The sequence below is a fragment of the Phaenicophaeus curvirostris genome, chromosome 2 (genome assembly GCF_032191515.1).
Source record: "Phaenicophaeus curvirostris isolate KB17595 chromosome 2, BPBGC_Pcur_1.0, whole genome shotgun sequence".
NCBI classification, from domain to species: domain Eukaryota; kingdom Metazoa; phylum Chordata; class Aves; order Cuculiformes; family Cuculidae; genus Phaenicophaeus; species Phaenicophaeus curvirostris.
This window is the reverse complement of record NC_091393.1, coordinates 85,011,023-85,037,638: the sequence shown is the minus strand read 5'-3', so window position 1 is coordinate 85,037,638 and position 26,616 is coordinate 85,011,023. Positions and strand designations below refer to the sequence as shown.

The 26,616-nt window shown below is 42.4% G+C and overlaps 2 protein-coding genes across 3 annotated transcripts in view; both read left to right on the top strand.

Moving 5' to 3' along the window:
• The window catches only part of PARP1 (poly(ADP-ribose) polymerase 1), a 32,613-nt gene extending 21,857 nt beyond the window's left edge, over positions 1-10,756 (top strand). The window contains exons 14-23 of the mRNA XM_069852718.1: positions 923-1,051; positions 3,130-3,213; positions 4,025-4,147; positions 4,537-4,665; positions 5,694-5,792; positions 6,333-6,485; positions 6,771-6,898; positions 7,217-7,278; positions 8,373-8,487; positions 9,901-10,756. Of these exons, the coding sequence (XP_069708819.1) occupies positions 923-1,051; positions 3,130-3,213; positions 4,025-4,147; positions 4,537-4,665; positions 5,694-5,792; positions 6,333-6,485; positions 6,771-6,898; positions 7,217-7,278; positions 8,373-8,487; positions 9,901-9,982 (1,104 nt within the window). The 3' untranslated portion in view covers positions 9,983-10,756. The remainder of the gene's footprint in view (positions 1-922; positions 1,052-3,129; positions 3,214-4,024; positions 4,148-4,536; positions 4,666-5,693; positions 5,793-6,332; positions 6,486-6,770; positions 6,899-7,216; positions 7,279-8,372; positions 8,488-9,900) is intronic.
• A 6,091-nt stretch (positions 10,757-16,847) lies between these two features.
• The window catches only part of LIN9 (lin-9 DREAM MuvB core complex component), a 43,675-nt gene continuing 33,906 nt past the window's right edge, over positions 16,848-26,616 (top strand). For both annotated transcript variants that reach the window (XM_069852690.1, XM_069852689.1), the window contains exon 1: positions 16,848-16,931. In XM_069852690.1, coding sequence (XP_069708791.1) covers positions 16,853-16,931 — 79 coding nt within the window. In that variant the 5' untranslated portion in view covers positions 16,848-16,852. The remainder of the gene's footprint in view (positions 16,932-26,616) is intronic.

Below are 26,616 nucleotides of genomic sequence, written 5' to 3'. Positions count from 1 at the left end.
GATGTTTCTCCTTTGTCTTCCACATCCAAAATCCTCCCAAGTGGTGAAGCAACTCCAGTGCAGCATTCTGCTTAGTGCACATACTGAGCAGGCTGAGAAATTATTCGTTGCCAGTAAGGTCTGGCTATTTCAATAGCTAAGCTAAATAAGAATTCCCTTCCTCTGCCCAGCAGGGGTTTGTATGTTTATTTAAAATCATACCTATAACTTAAACTATTTTCAGACAAAATAATTGAATGTTGTTAATGGCTATTAAGATACCAGAGAACATATTTTCAAGATATTGCATTTTTCCGTGGCCAAATTACCAGATGTCATCTTCAGTGCAAGGTACTTGATGTTTAGCTTTGTTTCTGGTAATTCGAATATAGCAGCAAGGGGTCTGTTACATTACAGTGTGCAACCATATTCTGAAGTGTCTGGTAGATGCTTTATTGGTGCAACACTCTGTCCATGAAAGTGTCTAGATGGAATTTTGGCTATTTAATAATTTCTGTACTCATCAGTGACAGTTCTTATTACAAAAACTTAGTGAAACTAGTTACTGCATCTCTATTTTGTCATATAAGCAACAAAATTAAACAGTCATTTTTTCACATCAAGATCTCTGTGCAGCAGTAAGCTCTCATAAGCTTGTTGTTTGTGGTGAAGCAAAGATGCACAGAAAGTTCCTATTCCCTTAGTTCTGCTTATATTTTACAGTGCTACGTCTTGTAATCATGTCTCCCACATTACTGAATAGGTGAATTTCTAAACCTACTTTGTTCCAGACTGTCAGAGCAATGTCCCACACTCGCTATGAACTTCCGGCTAGTCATAGTATGCATATGCTAAATTGGTTTAGAGTTGTTACCATGACAGCCAGCTTGTTACTTTTATCCTTTGTGATTTTGCTAACTCTGATGCTATTTTTACCTCCCAGGATGAAGAAGCTGTCAGGAAACTGACAGTGGGTGCTGGGACTAAGTCAAAACTTCCGAAGGCAGTCCAAGACCTTATTAAGATGATCTTTGATGTAGAGAGCATGAAGAAAGCGATGGTGGAATTTGAGGTGACCACGCATGTTTTGTTTCTTTATTCTAATCCTCCTTTCTCTCTTTACATCATACTTGCACAGCCTGAAGCAAGTTCTTTGCAATCCAGGGTGCATCATACTTCCTAGAAGTCAGTGTGAATTTTAGATCAGCCTTAAAATAAGGGCAAGAGTCTGACCAGAATTTGCCAAGCAATGGAAGTAAGAATTTAGTTGCGGTGTGTGCAGTTTTTAAAGCATGTATTCTTTGTTCTTCAGCAGGGAGTAGCTGTATCAGCATCTTCAACTTAACAAGCCTGTGAGAAAGTCATCTGCCAGTGCTGGGATCAGTAATAATTCTGAGGTGTTTTTCCAGTGATGCAAGCACCGTGGCCACTGCTCGCTGACTGCTTTTAATATTAAAATATTAACGTAGCCAGTTTGCTGGTGATGTGAGTCAGGAGGCACTTCTGGTTTTCGTGAGTGCTGAACCACACTGGGGGTGCCGGGCAGCACTGCCACTAATTTAGGTAGCAAATGAACATGCAGCTCAGGCTTGAGAAATGCTGCCAGTTGGTACATGGACTAATGAAGTGCCTCAACAAAGTCCAGATCACCTTCTGAAAGAGGCCAAACTTGAGGTGTTGGGGTTTTTTTTTTTCTATTTCCATTTGTTCTAATGATACCCTATTTTTGTCCATTCTTTCCTCCATGCTTCTTGATTCATGCTTCTAAGAAGCTTTCAGAGAAGTTCTGGTAGTACCATCCTTCTCTTCTTGCATTGGAGACAGTTTTACTGACGTTGAGAGATCCTGCAGTTCATTCTAATGCGGCCATTCAATCTGGCTTAATTCTAAATAACAAGTTTGATTTTTTTGTCAGCCAGCTTAATTACCTTGCTCTAAGACTTTAGATTTAAGCAGCTGTTGTTTGCTCTCTGTATCAGTATTTTGTGTATCTACTTTTCAGAACAGGCTTTGCATCAGCTTATTTTGTCAGCTTATCAGAAAGCTGTCAGATGGCTTGCTCAGCATTTTGTAGTACCTTGGATTGTCTTCTCCTGTGCCTCTTCACATCAAAGTCTTCTAAAATATTAATAATTCTTCTTAACTGGAACTGGCTAAAAACTCTGAACTGATCATCCTCTGATATCTTCTTGGCTTTGTCTTCTGTCTTATGGCTTTTTTTGAACTCTGGTACTCGGTTAATTCACACCAGCTGCAGATTTTTAGAAGACTTGTTTTTCCACTTTTTGTGAGTTTCACGTCCCCAAGATAACATCAGTTTTGAAGCCTGTCTTCTCTCTTGCAGTCCGTCTTGGGTTTTGTTATCTGGCTTTATGTATGCTTAGCTGCAGCTAAAGGCGAAAGTTCTCTTAAGTACAGGGTGGAGATCACCATACAAAATGACTTCAAGGCTTTCACACTAGTTTGTAGCTTGGAAAAGCCTTCCAAGTTCAGCATGCAGATTTGCATAAAGCTGGGTTTCCTAGCTATATAGTGAATAAATAATATGGAATATATCCAAACTGTATGTGACATACAGTGTTTCGTAGGATCTTCTGTCCTTGTGCTGAGTCTTAAACCCATCAAGTTAAGTAAAAGCTACTTTGACCTGCAGAGTGAATAGTGAGTACTGTCAAGAGTCCAGAGGGTGTATCTGTGATCTTTGGACATTTTTGCACTCGGAAACCTTCTTGGAAGAAAGTATCTAGGTTTATCTAGAGACACAGATGACTGTATGATGGAGAATTATTTCATTCAGTTTGCTGCTTTGCCAGCCTGGGATGTATGGTTATTGAAGTGATTGAGGAATATATCTGACACCAGATTAATTTTAAACTTCTAGCCAGGTGCTTAGTACTCTATTTTTGTGTTGCCCCAGCATACATGCTTAGTTTCCTATTGCAGTGTTCCTTTGCTTATAGGATGTCTTCTCAGTAGTTTGTGCAGTCCTTCTGACATCATTCCTTGATCTACAGAGTCTGAAATGTTGCTATTGTTCATGTGACCAGCCCTACCAGAGCAGAGAGATTTGTTCCCTAGAAACTAGAGGGGCAATTTTCCAGTGGGTTCAATGTAGTTAAATCCAGTTTTAATCCTTTAAATCTTCAACAGATTGACCTGCAGAAGATGCCTTTGGGAAAACTGAGCAAGCGACAGATCCAGAGCGCATACTCCATCCTAAATGAAGTTCAGCAGGTAAATGTGAAAGAGATGTTGGAGCAAGAGGAGAATTTGGAAGTTGTTCTGGGCTTGGAGTGGGGTCAGTGCTGAGCTGTATGTATAAAGATCTGTGCTCTCTTTCCTTGGAGAAAAGAATGTGCCGTCCATCAATAACTAGTTAGTTCTCATTGCTGTTGTACCAGTTTGGTCAGTACTCATATCTTTCATACTTTCCTAGTAAAAGCTTCAGGCTGAGCCAGCCATAAATGGCTGCTAAGCAAATGAAACTGATGTCTTGATCTAGTAGTGAGCTGGTGTTTCCACCCCAGAGAGGTCTGAGGATGAGAATAAAGGTAAAGTGGACACTGGGGAAGATTGATGACTTTATTGTATTTACACATCTAGATCTGGACCATTCCAAGAATCACTAGAGTATTGCCTGTACAGCTTGCAAAAAAATGTACCAGCATACCCCAGTTTTTGCCATGGACTCCCTGGCAAAGCATAGATATGGGAAGTTTTACTTCAGTTGTTGGAGCAGATCAGAGTCTTGCCAAGGACATGTAGCCCTTCCATATCCAGGAGCCTTTTTTTTTTGCCTTCCAGAAACAATCCTGATTAGATTTTTCTTGTACCAGAAATTATCTGTATTTCTCTGCAAGTACTTTGACTTACAACATGCAAAACAATTTAATAGAAATGCCCTTTTTCATCCTGCGGGAGTTTGAGCATTAACGCTATTTGTACTGCTGCTTTTGTGTATTAGTCCTCAAGTATCTTGTGTGTGTCTATTGCTATGGAGACTTAGTCTTACTCAGTAATTTTCTTTGGTGCTTGTTTTGTCTAGGCAGTTTCTGACAACAGTTCAGAATCCCAGATCTTGGACCTCTCCAACCGCTTCTATACTCTAATTCCTCATGACTTTGGGATGAAGAAACCACCTCTCCTAAATAACTTGGAATACATTCAGGTATTGACAGGAAACAGTATAATGTTTGCAAGCAATAGGTCTGATATCAAATATCTTAATGCAGAGAATTTGTGAGATTTTGCTTTCATGAGGTCAAGTTCGTTTTTCTTCAGAATATATTTTGTTTGTTTGTACATATATGCATATATATATATGCAAGTAATTATATATAGCATGTATTGGAAGATACGTATGTTATATATTATGGTCTGTTTATATGTTTGTATGTGTGTGTGTATTTTAATATATTTAAGTATATATATATTTTTTAAAAAGACAGTGTTGTTAGATGGCCAGTGATTCACACACTCTTCTACAATTTGGGGTATTCCAGAGGTGTTCAGAAGATGTCAAAGACAGAAGTAAAATAACCTCTTTAAATTCTTCAGGCTAAAGTGCAGATGTTGGACAACTTGCTTGATATTGAGGTTGCTTACAGCCTTCTCAGAGGTGGAAATGAAGATGGAGATAAAGACCCAATTGACATCAACTATGAAAAGCTTCGAACTGATATTAAGGTAAAGGAAATAGAAGGAAATGAGTGACTGTGAGTACTGATGTGCTAATGTTAATTTGACATGTAACGAATCTCCTGAACTGTAAGACGTATTAGTGTGAGCTCAGCGAAGGGCCACTGAGATGGTTAAGGGACTGTGGAATATGCATGAGGAGATGCTGAAAGAGCTGCAACTTTTTAACTTAGAGATAAGAAGGCTCAGGGGATATATCTCAGTATGCTCAGGAGTACCTTGCATACAAGGACAGGAAGGGAATGGCCTCAAGCTCCGACAGGGGAGGTTTAGGCTAGACGTTAGGAAAAAATTCTTTACAGAAAGGGTCATTGGGCACTGGAACAGGCTGCCCAGGGAGGTGGTTGAGTCACCTTCCCTGGAGGTGTTTAAGGCACGGGTGGACGAGGTGCTGAGGGATATGGTTTAGTGTTTGGTAGGAACGGTTGGACTCGGTGATCCGGTGGGTCTCTTCCAACCTGGTTATTCTGTGATTCTGTGATTCTGTGAAATACCGGATGGGGGAAGGGAGTAAAGATGATGGAGACACACTCTTCTCAGTGGTTTCCAGTGGCAATAGGTAGTGGGTGCAAACTGAAATACAAGGAAATGTGTATAAAGAAAAGAAAAACCTTTTGTTGTTGATGTTGTTTGGTTGGGGTTTTTTTGTTTGTTTGTTTGTTTTTTTACTGTGGGAGTGTCAAACACTGGAAGAGGTTACTGGAGGCTGTAGAGACTCTGTTCTTGGAGATACTTCAAGCCTGACTGGAGTCTGCTCTTGGCAATTTCTTCCAGCTGACCCTGCTTTGAGAAGGGGTGTTGGAAATGATCTGAGTTTCCTGAGATGCCTTCCCATTTCAGACATTCTATAATTGAGTGCTATCTGTATACCTGTTCATCTTCTCCAGCTGGGATTAAACTTCCACCTAAATGATAAAGGAGGCTCAAACTAGGGAGTTGCAAGCATAGGGTAGATGTCTTCATAAGAAGCCTGCTAGTTTGTATGCTACAGAAACTTCTTGTTTACCTCTTTGCAGGTTGTTGACAAAGATTCAGAAGAAGCCAAGATTATTAAACAATATGTGAAAAACACTCATGCTGCTACTCACAATGCGTATGACCTCAAAGTTGTGGATGTAAGCTGGGCAAAACTGGGGTTTGAGTTTGCAAAGATGGACTCATCCAAGTTTACTTACCTGTTTACAGCTCTGTATATTTTTGAGTAGCTTATCCATTTTTCCTTGTTGAAGGGATGGTTTGATAGACCTATTGCTATTTAGTAGAATAGCAAAAGTCTAGGCACAGATGAGTCTAAGCTTACTAAGGTGTCTTTGAGGGTGTGTTTTTATTTTAATTGGCCTCAAAAAGGAGGTGGAAGGATAACCATCTTCTAAAACTGAGCCATAGTTCATTGAGTGAATTTTCAGAAAAGTATGAAAATGCAGAAGGGAAGGTGGACAAGTATTATAATTAATAACAAGTACTGTGTGATCTGTGCTCCCTCTTTTTTTGCTAGCATATCATATGGAACTGCAAATACTAAAAACCATCCAGATCAATTTTCCTAGATTAGTGTGTATATTCTAGATTGGATGATTTTTTTTCATCTGATTAGTTACATGAAGGTAATAGTATATTTGCTTGTTCTGTTTCTCTTGTCCCTTTTTGAATTGAAGATCTTCAGGATTGAGCGTGAAGGAGAGAGTCAGCGTTACAAGCCATTTAAGCAGCTTCACAATCGCCAGCTGCTGTGGCATGGTTCCCGCACCACCAACTTTGCTGGTATCCTCTCACAGGGTCTCCGGATAGCTCCCCCTGAAGCTCCTGTGGTATGTTAAACAGATAGCTTCTCTGGCTGCCTCTGTTCCTGTGCCCAGAGATGGCCACAGTTGGAGACAACCTAAATAAGAGCATTTCTCTGTGGGGAAGGCTCTGTATTATCTCTTAGCATGCAAGCAATGTTGTGTGTCCAGAGTGGGTTTCTGACTGGGGTCCACAAGAGTTGCCTGAGTTGCAGCTTTGCTGTCTTAGGAGACCAGCCAGGTGGATTCAGCCTTTGTGCTTCTGTTCCAATCTTTTTTCTTTTTTCTTTTTCTTTCTTTTGCTGCTTGCAGACTGGCTACATGTTTGGGAAGGGCATCTATTTTGCAGACATGGTATCCAAGAGTGCCAACTACTGTCACACATCTCAGGCTGATCCCATAGGATTAGTACTTCTGGGTGAAGTTGCTCTTGGAAATATGTAAGTAACCTATGAAGAGTATTTGCTGAACATGCTTAATATATTGTGGTAGAAGGTGGTGCTAAAATTGCATCTGTTTTTCTTAAGATGAGAGCTATTTGGTGAGGCAAAAAAAGTCAATGTTGCAGGTCTAGAATCTTACATTAATTGCCAATATCACTAAAATTAGTAACCGAGACAAGGAAAGCTGCAGAGTTCCAGAACAGTAAATCTAAATTAACTCGCTATGAAGTGAAACCTGGAAAAAAACCCCATTTTTTCACCATGATGGTTTAAGGTGAATGCAAAATGCTATTGTGAGTTCTTTGTGCTTTCCAGGTATGAGCTAAAGAACGCTTCTCGCATAACAAAATTGCCCAAGGGAAAACACAGTGTGAAAGGTAAGCATTGGTAATTTTCATTGGTAATCTGTAATTGATGACAAACTCACTTTGTGGCACTCTGCTTAGCAAAGAGAACTATAGTCATTTGTAGTTGTACTTCCTTCAATAGTTTGCGTGATGTTGCCCTATAGTTGCATCTGTGTATGTATGTATGTGTTGTGTTTTAAGAGGGGAGTTAGTACGCTTGATCTTAAGACTGAAGTGGACATGTTGCCTGAAGTTTGAGGAAACTTTCCTTTGATATTATGCAAGAGAAAATAGAAGGTGTGTTCTCTAACTTCTTACTTGCTTTCATGATAACAAGACTGTGATTTAGAAGAAAGATGAGAGGTTTCACAGATCAGAAGAATAATTGTTTAGCTTTCAAAGTGCCATAGAAGCTTGGAGAGAAGGGCAAATGAAAGAATAAAAGTTCAGATGGAACAGCTGTTCTCATTACAGTTCTGTCTGCAAAAAGTATCAGTATATTGCACTGAAAAGGATAAGAGAAACGACGTGGCTCTAATTCAAGCAAAAGAAATGGTAATCATTACTATCTTCTGTACTGAGATCGGAGAACTGAGAACAGTAGCATTCAGTAATGAGTGGCTTTTCTTAAACTGTTCATGTTGAGAGGCTTAAATCAGTTGCCTAAAATAGAACAAAATGTGATTGGGCACATTTTTTTAATGCATACTACTCAAACTATTATAGATGTCAAATCAGATTTGCATTGGAGAGTTTAAAGTGAAAAAGAATTAGTCTGTTATGCTTCTCTGAAAATGCTGCTATGTTCACATTTTCATTAATAGACCTACAACAGGAGAGCTATAAATCTGGGTTTGTTTAGCTTTGGCCATACAGATTAGACAATTAACAGCCAGAAGTCTAAAATTCTCACCTCTAACATAGCAAAGTATGAGTACCGTTAAGTATGGTGATGCTGAATTGAATAAACAGGGGATACCCTTCGTATTCTTAAGATACTTTTGCACTTGATCAGCATTTGAAAATATATGTGAAGTAACATTTGGCCCGCTGAATCATTTACTTTATGTGCAAAGTTTGTGTTTGCCTTCTAGATTTGTAACTAATGGTTTTTCCTTTCCTAGGCTTGGGTAAAACTGCACCTGATCCCACAGTCACTATCACCCTTGATGGTGTGGAGGTTCCCTTAGGGAATGGGATTTCAACAGGAATTAATGATACCTGTCTTCTGTATAATGAGTATCCTTTGCTACCATGTTGGCTGCACACTGTATTTGAGTGTTGCTTAGTTTAGCAGGAAATTCCACTTTAAGGTACTTGCAGACAATTCAGAGTCTTCCAAGGGAGATGATTTTACAGTTGCCACACTTAACTTGTCGTCATCCTGCAAAGAAAGGAAACAAAGCATGAGGCAAATAGCTGCTGCCTCAACAGGACTCAGTGCCTGAAGGCATTGGAGTGGCTAGGTGACACTGCCCAGTAGTGTCTTGTGCCAGGACAAAGGAAGAGGAACAACCTGTGGTTTCCCATCATTCCAGTCTGCTTTGTTCCTTGTGGTGGTGTGGCTGGTCAGCTTGGCCAGGAGGAGATGGGGAAACTAGCTCTGTGGCTTGGAGTCTCTCATCACACAGCTTCTCTTGTGTTCTCCAGACCTTTACAAGTATTGAGGTAAACCTCGGATGCCCATCAGACATGTAGCCATTGTGCCTCTTTCTAGACAGAAGTGCCTACAAATGAATATGTGCTCAGCGTTCACAAGAGGTTGTAAGTATAAGTGATGTCAAAGGTCCCAGATAAATCTGTTCCCTCACAGTAAACAAGTAACCCATTAATACAATTTTTGGGTTGTGTAGAAACTCTCTTTTCTCTTGGTAAGCTGTTTTCCTCTTAGAAGCAGTCTTGAAAGCAGAACTCATGGCAATAATTTTTTTATCATGGGTTTTCTTAAATACAGCATTTGTCTTGGTCAGATGATAAAATATACAGTTAATAATAGTAGATTCAAGTAAAATGATGTGCATTCATTTTGTTTTACGCTGTGTTTAGTGGGAGTGTTTTTCATCTAAAATTGGGATTAGATATAAGTTTGAGGCCTAAAACACTGAGAAGGAAAGAGGTGAGCTAGGACTGTCTTGTGAAAAAGTAAACTGGTGTGGTGCAGTCATAGAATGTGCAAGCACTGCCAAGCACTGCAGAGCTCTTTTCTGTGATTCTGGTTTGGGATTTTAGTGGGAAATTAAGAGGATGTTAATGATTTCCTGCTGGAAGGTAGCAGCAGAGCTACAATTATAATTGTAGATGCCAGGTTTGTGACTGCAGATAGATGTTGTGAGTTATAGCTGTGGCTGAAAAAAACCCTTAAAGAGCTAACCCCCAACATCCCCATATCTTAGTCAATTCACTTACCTGTCACTCAGGATTCCTGCTGCACCATTCTCTGTGTGACTGTTAGCTGCTTGGTTAAAATATTGTTTAAAACACTTTCAGATTCAGAGAAGAGTCAATTTTAAAGATTTGTCGTTTGAGCTGTTAGAACTGCATAATCACACAGACATCTATATAGTAACTTAAGTTCAAAGGTGAGTTTGACTGTGTTTTGAGGTTTTTGTGCTATTAATATCAGCTGTCATTCTTCCTTAACATTCTTCCCAGATATATTGTGTATGATGTTGCTCAGGTAAATCTGAAGTACCTGCTGAAACTGAAATTCAACTATAAGACATCACTCTGGTGAACAGTGTTTAGGAGCCCTTTTAGACATATACTGTAGTTAAACTATAGCGTTTACTTCTGACATGCTTACGCATTAACTACTCTTACCAAGATAATGAGAGCTAAACTGCAGAAGAGGTTATTAAATCCTATTTAGTACATCACTTACTGAAAGTTTTCTATAAATGTGTTGCAACACATGGGCCTGAATTCTGAGGAGAACAAGTTCCTTGTTTTGTTTTACACCACTTATCATTCTGGAGCTTTCAAGTGTTTCTTTTAATTGACCAAACTGACTGCCTCCCCACCCCTCTGACACCCCCTCCCCCAAAGCAGCTTGTGTTTTTAGCCAAACAGAGCTGGGCAATAGCAGGAGGAGGAACTTGATGATGTTTGCTACATTTGCTCTGTTAAGGTTGCCTTTTGTTTAAGATACTCTTTTTCAGTTTTCATTCGAATAAATGATAAATGTGCGTTTATTTTCAGGTTAAAAAATAAAAGATAATTTCATACTAACAGCTTTATGTTTCAAAACTTCCATGTTGTTTTGGCTTTGAGTCATGGTTTAAATGTATTTGGTAGAATGTTCTTAAACATGATATCTCTCTCTGAAGACCAAATGCCAAATGATGAAATCTGTAGTCACGTTTCAGGAAGTCATGGTGAAATGAAAATTTGGACTCTACGCTGAGACTTCATCTGTTAACAGTTGGTGTGGTAAACATGGAAAATGAACTTGTGGCTGTTTGAATTTAGTGTTGGCCCAAATAAACCTCCTTTAAATATCTACCTTCAATGTGATGTAAGTTGGTTGTTGTAGCAAAGCTGTAAGTTGTTTGGGCTTAAGCTTCACTCATCATGACCTGGAGTCTATTGCCACTCTGTGGGTAGTCTTGAATTCTCTTTCTTAAAACATTAATATAAACTAACAATTTCAATGTTTAGTTATGTTTGATATTTCTTACTTTGAGCAAATCATTGAGCAATATGTCAGTACTTGATTCGTTACCATTCAATATCTCCTCCACTATGACCAGTCCCTTCCCAAGAAGGGCCAGTTCAAGCTCCTTGTGATGGTTGCAGATTGAGTCTCTGGTAACCTGCATGGAAACTGCAGATCCATTTCCTAAGGTGTTCTCATGTCCCAGTGTCTTTTGAAAAACAAGTTTGAAGCCAAAGTGGTTGCTTACCATGCAGCTGTTTCCAGGACTCATAAAGGAGAGGAGGATGAGGAGTGGTAGATGGAAGACAAAGCTTCTGTCAGGGAGAGAAGGAAATGTGGAAGGACTGGATAGGCCGTATGGCTTGAAGACAGTTTAACAGAGAGAATCAATTGAGGTTGGTGCTAATGGATTTTGAGAGGAAGTGAAGAGAGAGAGTAGCCCTTGTCTTCTGGTTCTTCACTAGCTTACCTAGTGGCTAATCATTGTTTTGCTTCAGCAGAAACTTCTGGTAAGTCACTTGGGTGTAATCTTGTTATTCTCTGAAAGAGAACACGAAAACTGGCTCAGTTTAATTGTTAGGCAGATTTCCGCTCCACCCTCAAAAAACTCTAAAACCAACCAAACACACACCCCAAACCTCCAGCTTACAGTTCAGTTTGGGACCAGGAATTAAACGTAGATGCCTTTGATGTTCCCTTTGCCACCTGTACCAGGTGGCTCAAAGTTCACTTTTCCTCCAACCCAAGCAGTGCAAGGAATGCTTTATGCTGTGTACATTGTGCTCAGTTATAATTGCAGCTGAAGCAAGTATATCCCAAGCTGTCCCTAGTGAATACAGCAGTACAAGATACAGTGGGACACGACTTTATGAAGAGGCAGCAGGTGGCCCTTTGGGGACCATAGGAGAGGTCTGGTGTGACTATTCTGCAGTGAAATTTAATGTGAATTCAGGTGCTGCTTCCACTGCCAGCTTGACCGACTGTAAAACTGACTGTATGCTGTGACCCAGCATACAGGCAGCCTCTCCCAGGGGCCGGGCTGAGAAGAGCAGCACCATGACAACTACTGAAGGCATTATTTTTGGAGTATGTGCACGAAGCAGAGCTGGATGAATAGATAGTCCCATTTCTGTCAAAACTACTTTAAGGAATGAGTTGTCAAGACATTTGGTCTCATGACATCCTGTGCTTTTTTCAGAGGTGGGACGTTGAGGAAAATCCTCAAAATGCAGCAGTGTATAAATATTTAACCATTTTATCTTTATTTAGTGTGACTGGAGACTTTGTTCTACAATGGCTTGTGAATGGTAAGATAGTCCATGCAGTTTATTTGAACTGGGTAAACTGAGGGAAGCCAGCCCAGGCTTACTGATTGGCAGTTACTGTAAATTGTTTGTAACTTGCCCAAGTTTATGCAGGGCAGAAATGGCTGAGAAAAAAGTAGAGCACAGATCACCCAGCCCTGTGCTTTAGCCATAAAACAATATTTAAATCAGTTGGTATAGGCTTTAATGAAATCCCCTCTCCCTTGTGTTTCTAATTAGAGGAAAGAGGGAAAATCCACCCAAATAACTTATAAATGAAAAAGATGTCTGGGCATATCAAACTTTCTCAGTACCATGAAGGGTTGTACTCATGTTCTTAAATGTGTCATGCAGTACTTGTGACTACTGAGGTCTTTGTTTCAGCTTTCTTTTTGGAAGATTGTTCCAGACCTTTCTTTATGAGTTCTGGGGACATGATTTTCTGCTGAAGTGTTTTTGTGGACAATTTATATCCCACTTAGGATTATACTTAAATAACTTTTATATATATGGTGAAACCCCTAACTTAGTCTGTTGTGCTCTCACTCCTTCTGTTGTGCTTATAAAAAGATTCCGTTGTTGTAGGGTACATGCACCTGACCAAGAGCTTCTGTATCCTTTTACTTTCACATGAATGCCAGGCTTCTTCTCCAGAAATCATTTTGGAGTTCAGTGGCACCTATAAGAAGAAATACAGATGTAGATCCCAGTCAAGATGACTTGCTGGTTTTCATTTGTTCCAGTGTGAAGTGTGAGTGGCCAATGGGCTTTGTGGGTTGCTTTGACAGGCAGTTAATGTGCAAGGACAGTCTGAAGGCAAGAAGGAATGGCTTCCTGGCAACTGAAATTGGAAAGTGCTGCTTCCCCACCAGCTCATTAAAAATTCTAATTTCATAAGGTGATAAACACAGCAGAGGCCTAGACTTCACAAGAACATGCTTCATTGACTGAAGAGCACACTCTTCTGCCAGGTGTCCGTACTTTCCCTCTTACTACCAGCACCTGCCTCGGGGTGGTGAGAAAACGAAACCCTAGCCATGTCCCATCTCTGGGATGTAGTGCTACCTGCATTGTGCTGACAAGAATTTGGATGTGCCAGTTAGTAGGTGGTGTAACCCGTGTATTAATATCATCTGCAGTAATTAAGAAAAATGGCAGTGTGGAAGTGCTTTCTCTGGAGCATTTCAGCACACACCATTAAAGGCAGTTGCCTGGTGTGACCCTTTGGAAAAGCAAAAGGCATAAGTGAAGCCAGTTTAAAGATCTCCCTTGATCTGTGCAGGTGAGTCAGCAGTACCTAGTGGCAGGTTGTTAGCAATGAGCATCACTCTGCCTGTCTTGTACAACAGTCATGTCATTTGCATGTCACCCAAGTGCAAACCACAGATTTGCCAGAATGCTAAAAGGATGCACTGAAAACATTGTATGTTTATCTGGATGCTGTCAAATGGCACTGGCTACAGCTTTATCAAAGAGGGTTGCATTTGTGACTTGGAAACAGCATGCACAGGAGAAATGAAAAAAGAAAACCCAAACAGAATATAGATACACTGCAGTATTCATAAAAGGCCAAGATGCAAAGGATCTTTTATAGCAGCAATCCTCAGAAGTGTGGATTGTTACCTTTTCAGTACAGTAAAATGTAATAGCTTCTGCTAAGCGTTTTCAAAATGCAGCTGTTGGAAGGAAATGGGAGCTGAATTCTACCTTCTGACCTGGTAATTTTTAAGATTATTAGCTGGAGACGTTGAAGTGAGGGGAAAGATATCCTAGCTTTTTCATTTGTTTTCTAGTTTTATCACAACTGACAAAGAAGCCCTGAAGACATTGGGGCTTTTGATTTATTTTTTCCTCTTTCCCTTCTAGAAATTCAGGCTCTGAGAACACTTGCAAAATGTGATTGTGTTGTAGATTGTATTTTCCTCCCTTGAAAATCCATTGCCTTGGTGAAAGCTGTAGCATCAGGATGGTGCTGGGCAACCACTGCTTTCAGCACAGTGGAACCTGATGACAAGGTTTACAAAGCGCAGCAGTGAAAATCCCATTGGTGATCAGTGTCTTCTGTCAACTGTGAAAGTCTTAGTGTCACCACTCTTGGTTGAGTATTAACATGCACCCCTTAGAACAAGGAGAGCCTAGTTGAAATACAGAAAAAGTTAATGTTGTTAACACGTTATTGTTTATCGGAGCCTGGAAGTTCTGGCCCTTGTCAGGCCTTTTAGGTGGTGGAGGCGTTTTATTCAAATGGAAAGTTGTGCAGGCTTTAATGTTGTGTAGCTTTTGGCTTTTGAAATAGCGCAGATTGCTATTTCGTTGCCTTTTCTTATTGGTTTATTCGGTGTTATGCCTACACTGCTTTGTATCTCTCTACTGTAGTTGCTTTTGTGCTGTGCAGTAAGGAAAGCTCTTGCTGAAATGTCTTAGGCCCTTTGGGGGCTAAGGGGAAGGAAGGCTGTTTTAACAGCCTTTCACAATGACCTGGAAAAGTAGGTGGAAATGCATGCTAGGCTTTGTCTCTTGGTTAGTTGGTCATTTTGTTGTTTTGGTTTGGTTTTTTAAACTCTACTATAATGTACATAGAAAGCCCTGGGGGAAATTCTGAAGGATTTTACTTGGTTTGTTTCTTCTCTTGGAAACTTAATTTCTTCCTCTTAAGCACAAGGGCAGCATTGATTTTTTTTTTTTTTAATTCTTTAATAACATGACCTATATCCCGTCCCTCGCAACCTGCTAGAGTGCCTAGTCATCTTGAGTTCATTAGCAAATTAAGAATACAAATTTAAAACTATTCCATGTCCCAAGATATAAATTTTCTGTGATTTGTGGAATCCTTGGTTTCACCTAGCTTTTGAAGAGAGGGAAACAAATAGGCCTTGCATCCATTTTGCACTACACAGTGGTGCTGTTGGAAGATGTTTGAGATGTGACATGGACTTAGTCTTGACTAAGATATACTGTTAGTTTGAACTACTTTTTTTCTGAACTGTCTTTTTAAAAAAAAATATATATAAAAGGGAATTTTGGGTGGTGTAACAGTAGGTACTGTTGTCAAAGCCCAACACCATGCATAAAGAGTCTGGTCCACAAGTATTAGGGTTCTTGTGGTTTACAATAGTATCTCTGCTGCTTGAGTTCTTAATGCAGAGTCTTTAAAATTCACTGCAGAGACCTAAGGGAACTATGCAAGGAAACCACCACTGCTGCTTCCATAAAGCTTTTGGCTGAGGTGGTTGAGGATGGACTGCATGAGAAGCAGGTAAAGACAATGAGTATGTTAGGCAGCAGCCCTCTGCTATTGGTGGTTTGTTGTCTGTCTTGTATTGGCTGAGAACATGACACCTTGATCTTCAGGTCTTGGACACTGTGAGCATTTCACTCAACTCTTCCAGTAAAGTGCTGCAGCCCACAGCTATGAGGCCAGCACTGGTTTTATTCTTGCTATTTACTCCCTCCTGCAGTCTTACCTTTGCCATCATTTTGGTTAGGCAAGGGACAGCTATCAGTGAAAAACTGAGAAAAGGAAAATAAGTACAGCTCAGCAAAAAAAAAAAACTTGATGAAGGATGAGGCCACTGTAGGGATTGTTTAAAGACACTAGGCTAGGAGGGCTGCTTTGGGGTGCCCATCTGTCCCCACTGACAGTCTGCCACCACCAAGCTGTGGGTCATCCATTCCCCCTCACCCTCCCACAACACAGGAGGCTCGGGGCTGGAGTGTTTGTTTTCTGCTGCAGGTGCTGTCCCACTCTTGTTCACACTGCTGTGGGCCAGAGTGAAGCCCCTTTCCCCTTGATACTGAAAATGCCAGTGAATAAACTCTTTCTAAGACTTGGAGTTTGGAGAAAGCGAGCACCCTTTATCAGGGCTGGGCAACACCAGGGAGCGATCCCCATCAACCGTGTGCAGCGAGACAAGGTGGGACAGGATCTATCTCCCACTCACATGCAGATGGATAAATTCTCCCAGAAATCTTAAACTATTCTTTTACTTTCAAAGACTCATCTTTGTCACAGACTTATAGAATCCCTAGGTTGGAAAACACCTTTGAGATCATCAAGTCCAACCACACCTGTCCATTATTAAGCCAAAGGGATGGGGACTTGACCACCTCTTGCGGCAGCCTCTGCCCCTGCCCGTGAGCCCCTGCAGTGAAACGTTATTATCATAGAATCGTAGAATCATAGAATAACCCACAGGATCATCGAGTCCAACCATTCCTAACAAAACACTAAACCATGCCCCTTAGCACCTCGTCCACCCGTGCCTTAAACACCTCCAGGGGAAGGTGACTCAACCACCTCCCTGGAGGTGGTTATGAGCTTATGAGCACCACAACAGTCAAAACTCTCGCTAATTGGGAGCTTTGGCTCCAGCTCTCCCGCCTTTGAGATGGGGAAGGGCTGCAGACGGAGGTGATCGCAGAAGCAGAGACAGCTTCTCGGCACAGAGCACACCGAACAGGGTCGGGGAGGACGCTGTTTGAAAGCAAACAGGCTCTCAGAGGGAGCTCCCCTCTGACTTTCAAGAAATACAACGACTTAGACGAGACTCGCCTTCAGCTTAACCCGAGCCGCCCCGCCCCGCAGCGCACGCGCGAGCCGCCCTCGCGCCAGGCCCCGTCTCCTTCTCTCCCCCCCCGCCCCAGAATGCACCGCGCGCGGCAGCCTTTGAAAAAGCGGCGCGGCTCGTTCAAGATGGCGGAGCTCGATCAGCTGCCCGACGAGAGTGAGTGCCCACCCGCACCCCCGCCGCGGCGCCCGCCCGGCCCCCGCCCTCCCCGCCGCTCCTCCCGGGCGCTGCGCCGCGCGGCGCCGGAGCGCCGGCCTCCTCCCTGGCAGCCCCGCCGCCGCCCCTGCCGGGCGAGGCCCCGGCCCCGCGGGTGGCGGGCGCCGAGTCCCCCCGCGGGGGCGCGGGGCGCGGCTGGCAGCGAGCTCCGGCCGCGGGGCTCCCGTCCCCTCGGGCGTCCCGGGGGGAGGAGAACTCGGGCTGAGCGCCCCCGGAGCCGGGGCGTGCGGGGGGCAGCTCTCGGAGACCCCGCGCTGTGCGCCGGGAGGGGGAACCCGGGTGTGTGCGGGGAGCGTGTGAGGGGGCTGGCGCGCGCACAGACCCACAGCGTTCCTCTGAATGCGGTTTTCGGCGCACTCGAGGATTTCCAGTACCTGAAGGGGGCTACAGGAAAGCTGGGGAAGGACTTTCTATGAAGGCGTGTAGTGACAGGCTGAGGGAGAATGGCTGTAAATTGGAGAGGCGCAGATTTAGTCTAGACATAAGGAGGAAAATCTTCGCGATGAGGGGGGGGAGGCACTGGAGCAGGTTGCCCAGGAAAGTTGTGGGTGGCTCGCCCCTGGAGGTGTGCAAGGCCAGGTTGGATGAGGGTCTGGGCAGCCTGGTCTGGTGGGTTGTGTCCCTGCCCGTGGCAGGGGGGTTGGGACTGGCTGGGCTTTGAAGTCCCTTTGAACCCAAACCATTCTATGATTGTACCATTAGGTAAAGACTTGGGTGTGGATGAGAAAGATACATGTGTTGCTGTATATAGGGATTCATGGACAAGGTAACCAAGTGTTTTGGAAGAAGATGTTATTTAACATAAAATGTGTTTACCTGCTGCCTTGATATATCTTCTTACAAAGTCTTCCCAAGTTCTGTTGCCTTCTAAGTTTTACAAGCGAGTAATTGGAGGTACTGGTATACCAGAAACAGAAAATGTGAAGGGCAGTAGGGGCACGTAAGGAAAAATTGGTCATAGAATGACCAGGTTGGAAGAGACCCACTGGATCATTGACTCCAACCGTTCCTATCAAATACTAAACCATGCCCCTTAGCACCTCCTCCACCCGTGCCTTAAACACCTCCAGGGAAGGTGAATCAACCCCCTCACTGGGCAGCCTGTTCCAGTGCCCAATGACCCTTTCCATGAAAAATTTTTTCCTGATGTCAAGCCTGAACCTGCCCTGGTGGAGCTTGAGGCCATTCCCTCTTGTCCTGTCCCCTGTCACTTGGGAGAAGAAGCGAGCACCCTCCTCTCTACAACGTCCTCTCTACAACGTCCTTTCAGGTAGTTGTAGAGAGCAATGAGGTCTCCCCTCAGCCTCCTCTTCTCCAGGCTAAACAACCCCAGCTCTCTCAGCCGCTCCTCATAAGGCCTGTTCTCCAGTCCCTTCACCAGCTTTGTTGCTCTTCTCTGGACTCGCTCCAGAGCCTCAACATCCTTCTTGTGGTGAGGGGCCCAGAACTGAACACAGTATTCAAGGAGCAGTCATGTCTTTATGTGCTTTCTTTGTGCTCTTCAGCAGCTTTGGAAGTAATTCCTGGGACGTTTTCTGCATGCTGTGGATTCTAGACTAATAGTGACTATGTGCTACAAGACACCTAAGCTGCTTCCTGAAAGAAAAAAACAAGTATTTCTTAATGACTAGCAGTGGCTGAACAGAGCCCTAAGCTGAACCGGAGGGTGTATTTTTAAAAAAAGTTTTGGTTTTAGCCCTTTCTGTCTTTCCTTTGCTTCTAGCAATACACTAAGCAGCAGTGGTAATCCTTAGTCTGAGAAACCACGGGATGGAGAATGGTATGAAATCAACAAAACATCTATTACATGCACTCCTAATCATTGCTGTATTTTAAGTTCTAGCACTTAACCACCGAAGACAGTGTTTCAGTAAAGGAGATCCAGAGAATGACAGAGGAAAGGGTGGATTTTGTGTGAGGCAATCTGGAAGGCCAAGACAGCGTTTGTAACAGAGATGGTGCACAACTTGGGAATAATATATGCAGCATAAAGAATTAAGCCAGTGTGAAGGCATTGCTTGGATAGAACGTACACACACAACTGCATACAGACCTAAGTCATGCATGTGGATACTTGTATATGCTGCTTGTGCATAACTATTGGTTCTACAAATTCACTGTGGCTATTTAGAGAGGTTTTTTCAGTAAGAAAAAAGTAATGCATCTGAAAATTCACGAGAGGCCTCTGGAAAGAAAAATCTCTTGTTGGAAGCGACTTAGGGAGTATGGTAACACCTGACAGAAATGTTCCTCTGCTATCTATAGATACTATGGGCTCTACTCTTTTGAGAGCAAAAATAGTTTTATTGTTTTTCCATGGAGATTTTGTTGTATTGATCTGTGTGTGGAATCCATTGTCACTTGCTTGATTTAAAACGCAGAGGGGATTTACTGGGGAAGGGGGTTTCTCCTCAATGGCTTGACGCTATAGCCTTGAAAAAAGTTGTGATGTAGGTGAATTTTGATAATTATTTCAGTTTAGTGTGTCTGAGGGCGTTGTCTAAATGCTTCTTGAATATTGTTAGACTTGGCACCATGACCACTTTCCTGGGGTCACTTTCCAGTGCTCCACCACCCTCTAGGTGAAGAACCTTTTACTAACATCCAACCTAAACCTTCCCTGGCACAGGTTCCTGCCATTCCTTTAGGTTCTATCATTTGTCACCACAGAGAAGAGATCAGTGCCTGCTCTTCCTCCTTTACTTGTGAGGAAGGTGTAGATGGCAACGTGGCCTCCCCTCAGTCTCCTCTAGGCTGAACAGACCAAGTGACTTCAGCCACTCCTCATACAATTTCCTCTCTAGACCGTTCACCAGCTTTGTGGCCTGGTGTAGTTGCCACACCAGAAGGACAGGATGTCATCTAGAGGGACCTGGACAGGCTGGAGAAGTGGGCCTGTGAGAACCTTATGAGATTCAACAGGGCCAAGTGCAAGGTCCTACACCTGGGTTGGGGCCATCCCTGTTTTCAGTACATGATGGGGGATGATGTGATTGAGAGCAGCCCTGCAGAGAGGGACTTGGGGGTGATGGTTGATGAGAAGCTTAACATGAGCCGGCAAGGTGCACTTGTGGCCCAGAAGGCCAACCTTATCCTGGGCTGCATCAAAAGAAGCGTGGCCAGCAGGTTGAGGGGAGTGATTCTGCTCCTCAGTTCCTCTCTTGTGAGACCTCATCTGGAGTACTGTGTCTAATTCTGGAATCCTCAACATAAGAAGGATATGTAACTGTTGGAACAGGTCCAGAGGAGGGTCGTGAAGATGATCAGAGGGCTAGAGCACCTTCCATACAAGGACAGGCTGAAAGAGTTGGGGTTGTTCAGCCTGGAGAAAAGAAGGCTCTGAGGAGATCATATAGCAACTTTCCAGTACCTGAAAGGAGCCTACAAGAAAGCTGGGGAGGGGGCTATTCATAAAGGCTTGTGGTGATAGGATGAGGGGGAACGGCTATAAACTGGAGAGAGGCAGATTTAGGCTAGACATAAGGAAGAATTTCTTCACCATGAGAGTAGTGAGGCACTGGTACAGGTTGCCAAGGGAAGTTGTGGCTGCCCCATCCCTGGTGGTGTTCAAGGCCAGATTGGATGGGGCCTTGGGCAGCCTGATCTAGTGGGATGTCCCTGCCCATAGCAGGGGGTTTGGAACTAGATGATCTTTAAGGTCCCTTCCAATCCTAACTGTTCTATGATTCTGTGATCGCTTTCTGCAGGGCTGCTCTCCTACCTCTTGCTTCCCAGTCTGTATGTATATCCAGGGTTGCCATGTCCTAGGTGCAAAACCTGACACTTGCCCTTGTTAAACTTCATGTAGTTGGCCTCTAATTAGCTCGCTAATTTGGCCAGATTCCTCCTTCACCCTCAAGAGTGTTGATAGCTTCCCCCCAGTTTCGTGTCATCAGTAAACTTGGTTAGTGAACCTTCGAGTCTTGCGTCCAGGTCACTTATGAAGACAATGCATTATGTGTTTATCCAGCTGAATGCCAGACATTTTGTTTAGGAGGATACTGTGAGAGACAGTGTCAGAGGCCTTGCTGAAATCCAGAAAGACTACATCAACTGGCTTCCCTTGGTTAACAAGATAGGTGACTTTGTCATAGAAGGAAATTAAGTTCGTCAGAGAGGACCTTCCCTTTGTAAACCTTTGCTGGCTGGAACCAATGACTGTTGTCTTTCAGGTGTTTTTCAGTAGCTCCCAGAATAATCTTCTCCATAACCTTACCAGGCACTGAAGTGACACTAACAGGTCTGTAGTTACTGCCCTTCTGGAAAACGGGGACAACATTTGCCAGCTTCCAGTCAGGTGGTACCTCCAGATTCCCAAGAGCATTGAAAAATCTTTGATAAAGGTCTCACTATGACTTTAGCTAACTCTTTAAGTATCCTTGGATGAATCCTGTCAGGCTCCATCAACTTATAGGGATCCAGCTGTTGCAGCAAATCCTGCACAAGTTTGGGGTGGGTTGGAAGTTTATTGTTTGTACAGTCTTGCCCAGGGCTCTGGGGAGGCCCAAGCCCATCATCAGTATTGAAGACAGGCGAAGAAAGCATTAAATGTCTCTGCTTTGTCTGTATCCCTGTTTGTGAAGTGTCCATGCTCATCAAGTAATGCACCAATGTTATTTCTGGCCTGCCTTTTGCTATTAAGATAACATAAAAGCCCTTTAAATCCTTTTTTATCCTTCACAGTTCATCACCAGCTTCAGCGCTTAGCTGAGCTTTTTGCTGTTCACCACTGTAGGGCAGAAGTTCATGCAGCATCTCTGTAGTCCTCCCATGTCACCTATCTTTGTTTCTACTGGCCTTATACCTTCCTTTTATGCCTTAGTTACAGAAGAAGATCCCTGCTCAGTCAGGGTGGCCTTCTGCCTCACTTGCTTGACTTCCAGCATTTTGGAATAGCCTGGTCCTGTGCTCGTGGCAGGTGGTACTTAAAAAGTGACCAGCACTGATGAACCCTCAACATCTTCAAAAGCTTTTTCCCAGGGGCCCTTACAGAGCAGTTTCCTGAGCAACTTGACCACTTTGTGGTCACTGTGGCCAAAGCAGCTGCCAGTCGCCACTTAACTCACGAGACTCTCTCTGTTAACAAGCAGCCAATCAAAGAAGGCCCCTTTCCTGGTTGGTTCCCTCAGCACCTGTTCCATGAAGTTATTGTCCAGAGTTTAGGAGTCTTCTGGACCCGTTTGTACCAACTGTATGGTTCTCCCAGTTGATATCTGGCAAATTGAAGTCCCTCATGAGGACAAGGGTAGATGACTTGGAGGCATCCCATAGTTCCTTAAAGAATGACTTGTCTGTGTTATCATTCTGGTTGGGTGGCCAGTAGCAAACTCCCACAATGACGTCCATTTAAATTGCCTGTCCCCTGTCTAGTAACAGATACTAGAGTAGAGTGCGTGACTGTTTCACTCAGAATTGTGCTATAATGCAGACCCTTGCCAGCAGTGTCATTGCTATGGTATCTGTTGGGCAGGTGAAACAGAAGCACAGTATGAGCATTTGTGGCTTCTGTTGTGTTGTCCTTGCTCCTGAGGTCCTTATTTTATTAAGTTTGGTGCAGGTAGGGGGGCGTTTGGGGTTTTTCTCATCAAATTGGTTGGGAGCTTCATTTTTTTCTCTAGCATGGGTGAACTGCTAGAATTGTGAAAGTTTCAAAGTGGGTTTGCCTTGTGCTTCCATTCCTATTTCCAGTTTTGATGAACTGGATGTTTTGGAATTACACCATAACTATTGCCATACATAGTTCTTTCATTTCCAGTCCTATACTTAAAATGAAATTATAAACTTAGTCTAGATTGATTTAACACTGATTTCATGCAGATTTCAGTTTACAACTTAATTTATAGGCATGATAGCAGTAAGCATCACAAAATTGTTTTTGGAATCTTCTGTAGTGGTGTGAAAGTAACATCCTAAAAAGTTTAGAATAGTTCATGACTACCAGACCTTTAGATTTATGTATAATCCCTATGAACTTTCTTAGGCATATTTTATAGTGAAGCTATTACTGATTTTTAACACAGAAAGAATTGTAAGTAAACACAGCATACTTGCTAACAAGAAAACTGAAGTTTTGGAGTGTGCAAAGGACTATGCGGTTTCATTTTCAAATTGGAAATTTGATGAAGTGGAATTTGTTCTAGAGCATTCTGATAGCATCTACTGTAGTAGAGTTAGGCAGTGAATATTCCTTAAGCTAGGAGGCAGATAAATGTAATGCACATAGTTGTCTCCCATTATATGTGCTTATTTTATCTGCTATTGTTCCATTTTTCTCTGAAGCTGACATTCTGTCCCTTTGAAACCAATAAGAGAGTTCACACTGACAACCTAAAAAAATTAAGACTGCAGCCTGTAAGTTCATGTGCTCTTCAGGTCAAGGCCTTTTCTTACCGGTGCTGCCAGATGACGGGGATATAGTAACCTGGGGTGGTGCAAAGTTCTGTGAAGGAAGAACAATCCTCTGGCAAATCCTTTAGCTGAAAAAATCCAGAATATTAAAGGTCCCAATCGCAGAAGTACTTCCAATACTAACAATTGGATTTATATTTTGGAGTGAAAATTTGTTTCTGCAGATTATTGGGTTGGTGCCCAATGAGTGACTAACTTTAGTCAATGCATTTCACCACCTGCTGGTAATTTTGCAGTGGAGGTAAGTGGTGGGCAGTTTTACTGCTGCAAACCAAACGGGTATCTCCCTCTGTCTCAGGAGAGGAAAACAGTTGATTTTATTGGAGCATGCATAATGCTGCTCTCATCCTTGCTACTACTCCCAGCAATCTTGTTTACAATAACTTGGTTATAAAATACATGCAGCAAAGCTGAGGTGAAAATTTGATAACAAACAACATCTGCAGATGTAACTAGAAGACTGTCCTAGTCCTGGTACAGGCAGAGCTCTGCAGGCAACAGCATAGGCAAAGCTGCGTCTTGGTGTGTTCTTTTTTTCACAAGTGAATCACCTGTAATCAGCTCTGTAAAAGTGAGTGTGACATGCCATTTTTGCTAGAAGTGAAAGCATGCTTAACTAACTAAACGACCATCAGCATGAGGCCACTGCCAGAAGTAAACCACTGAGCTAAGGCTGAGTGCAGTGTTTCTGTGTGGTATGTAGATAAACATAGTGGCAGGTGAATCAGAAAGAAGCCAGGCTGCAGTAGTGATGGATGTCAAAACGTTAACGTTTTACAGTACAAATACTGAAAACAGTAGTGTATTGCCAAATGTCATATGTTGGTAGACATCACTGGTAGTGTTTCGAGGGGCTTGTGGTTTTGGACAGGCGGAAGAAGCTAAGAGGGACATGGATCTTTCTGCATCGCCTTGTATGTCGTGGATGGAGGCTACAGCATAACAGCTGTAGCTGTTCATGCAAAAATTGTTGTGTTTAACCCCAGTACAACCTTAAGCTGTGGTTTGCAGGTACCCTTCTCCTACATAGCCCATTGCTCTGCTCTGATCCTTTCCTGGATGGCTAGAGGAGGGACATGGCACACCTCTTGCCACTTCTGTTTTCCAGTCCCAAGGGGCTATGAGCCTAGTACCACTGTGCTCAGGATGCACAGCTTTATGAGACTACAGTATGTAGGAGAAGATTCAAGATCAGTTTCATGACTGCTAAATAGCATCCACAACTCCTAATTTTGGGATCATTTGTGTTGCATACCTTTAAAATTGTCTGTTACCATAGCATCAGCATATTGTCCATCCTGAGAATACAATTTTTTAAAAAGAGGGTTTTGGTATTGTGGTTATTGTCTGCTCAAGTCCTGTAAAAGGGTTAACATGGCTGAAAAACTGGCTTCCACCTAGTAGTTAAATTAGGATTTGGAAATAAACAAATATCACTTAATAGTGGGTTCATAATGTGAGAGAAAGATTGATTCATACTTGAAGAGAAAAGTTATTGTTCATTTAGTTATTTATTCACCTCTTCAACAAGCCCAGAGTTTTGGGGGAACTTAAAAGCTACCCAAAGCCACTTTTTCCTCTGATCTGTGCTTTTTACCTTCTAAGCTTTCTTGAATAAGCCATCCTTTTAGTGGCCAATCATTTGAGATGCTTCCTCTGCTGAAACAACTTCTGCCATGCTTATGTAGATAAATGAATGATCTTGGAGGGTTAATGACTCAGTCCATAAAAAAGGCTTATGTTTTTCCCTTTTTCTCCATGAATTTCCTCTGTTACACCATTTTTAGTGCTGATGATATAGTTTAATTACACAGGCTTTTGAAGTAGTCACACAAACAATGTTAAAACAAACTGCTCACCTGTCTAGAATTTAGACAATAGTGTGATGATTTGGAGGAGAAAGGTTTTACACTATGTAATTGCTTGTGTGGATCCTAGGATTTTCTATATTGATTTATGTATGGCCCTTTATGCCCACACATTAATAAAACTGGTAGCTCTGGAATATCCCTCTGGTTATTTGTCACCTTTATTTTCAAAAGTATAGTCATGTGTCACAAATGCATTAATGAAAAAAAACTGCCAATAATTTCACAGGTGTAATGTGCTTGTCTTCACTTCTGTTTTAAATTTTAAGATCAACTGTTGAGAAGTTGTTTTACTGAAAATATGCATAAGGGCGTCCGTAACTGCACATATTAAATTGCAGTCATACTCCACCTCTTTTTTTAACAGTATTTTCAAATGGGGAGAGTGAAAAGATGCTTGGTTTTAAACTTAAACCTCACTTTAATTTTTGAAAATTTCAATATTTGAAAGATTTTTGAAATCTCTTTTCCCTCGTGCCTCAAAGCCTATCTCCACATTAGAAATACTTTTTGGAGTGCAAACTATCCAAGTTCCTTTTAAAGTCTGCTTACAGAGCAGTTAGAGGAGGTTTTCAGTTTCTCTTCATGGTAATCCTCTGTATGTACTTCCTTGTGCTGGGAGAAGGAGGTTGAGGTGAGAGGAACGATTCCTGGCAGCTGTGCCGGCGCAGGGAGAGCGGCAGGTTCAGTACTCGGGGAGCTGTCCATCCGCCAGACGCTGCACTGGCAGCTGCTGAAGCCAATCAGATTTCTAGCTAGCTGAGCGTGAACATGTTCTTGCAAGTGTTCTAAAGTACATAAACACACTTTTTCCTTATTCTTCACTAATCAGCTTCATGTTATTGTACTATTAAATGCCTCATCAGCTAGGACACAGTGGTGGGTGTATTTTACTGATTTTCTAAAATTTTTTTTAGGGCTAGAAAAGGCTGTTATAATCATCTTGCATTGTTCATTATGTGTGCTTGGACATTTTTATTTGGCATTTCTGTACATTGATTCCATGCTCTCTTGTTAACTATCGTTTTCTCTTTAAAAACAGTGTCTCTACTTCTCGCAATAAGGCATGTTTTTAAATCTTTAAATCTTTCTCCTAGTTGCATTCTGAATCCTTTCCTAATTTTTTCAAATTTAGTCAAAGTGTGAACACCATGTTCAAGTAGTTAATTTACTAACTACGTACGCAAAGCAATGCTTAATAGGATACTAAGATGAGACTAAGCCAAATGTACAGTTTACGCTGGAATAGTATGCCAGTGTAGGCTGCTGAATTCAGGCTTTCTAATTCTTGAGCAACTGCTGTAGTGAGCTGGCTGTACTTCTCCTTAGGCTGAGGAGCTTTTACTTTT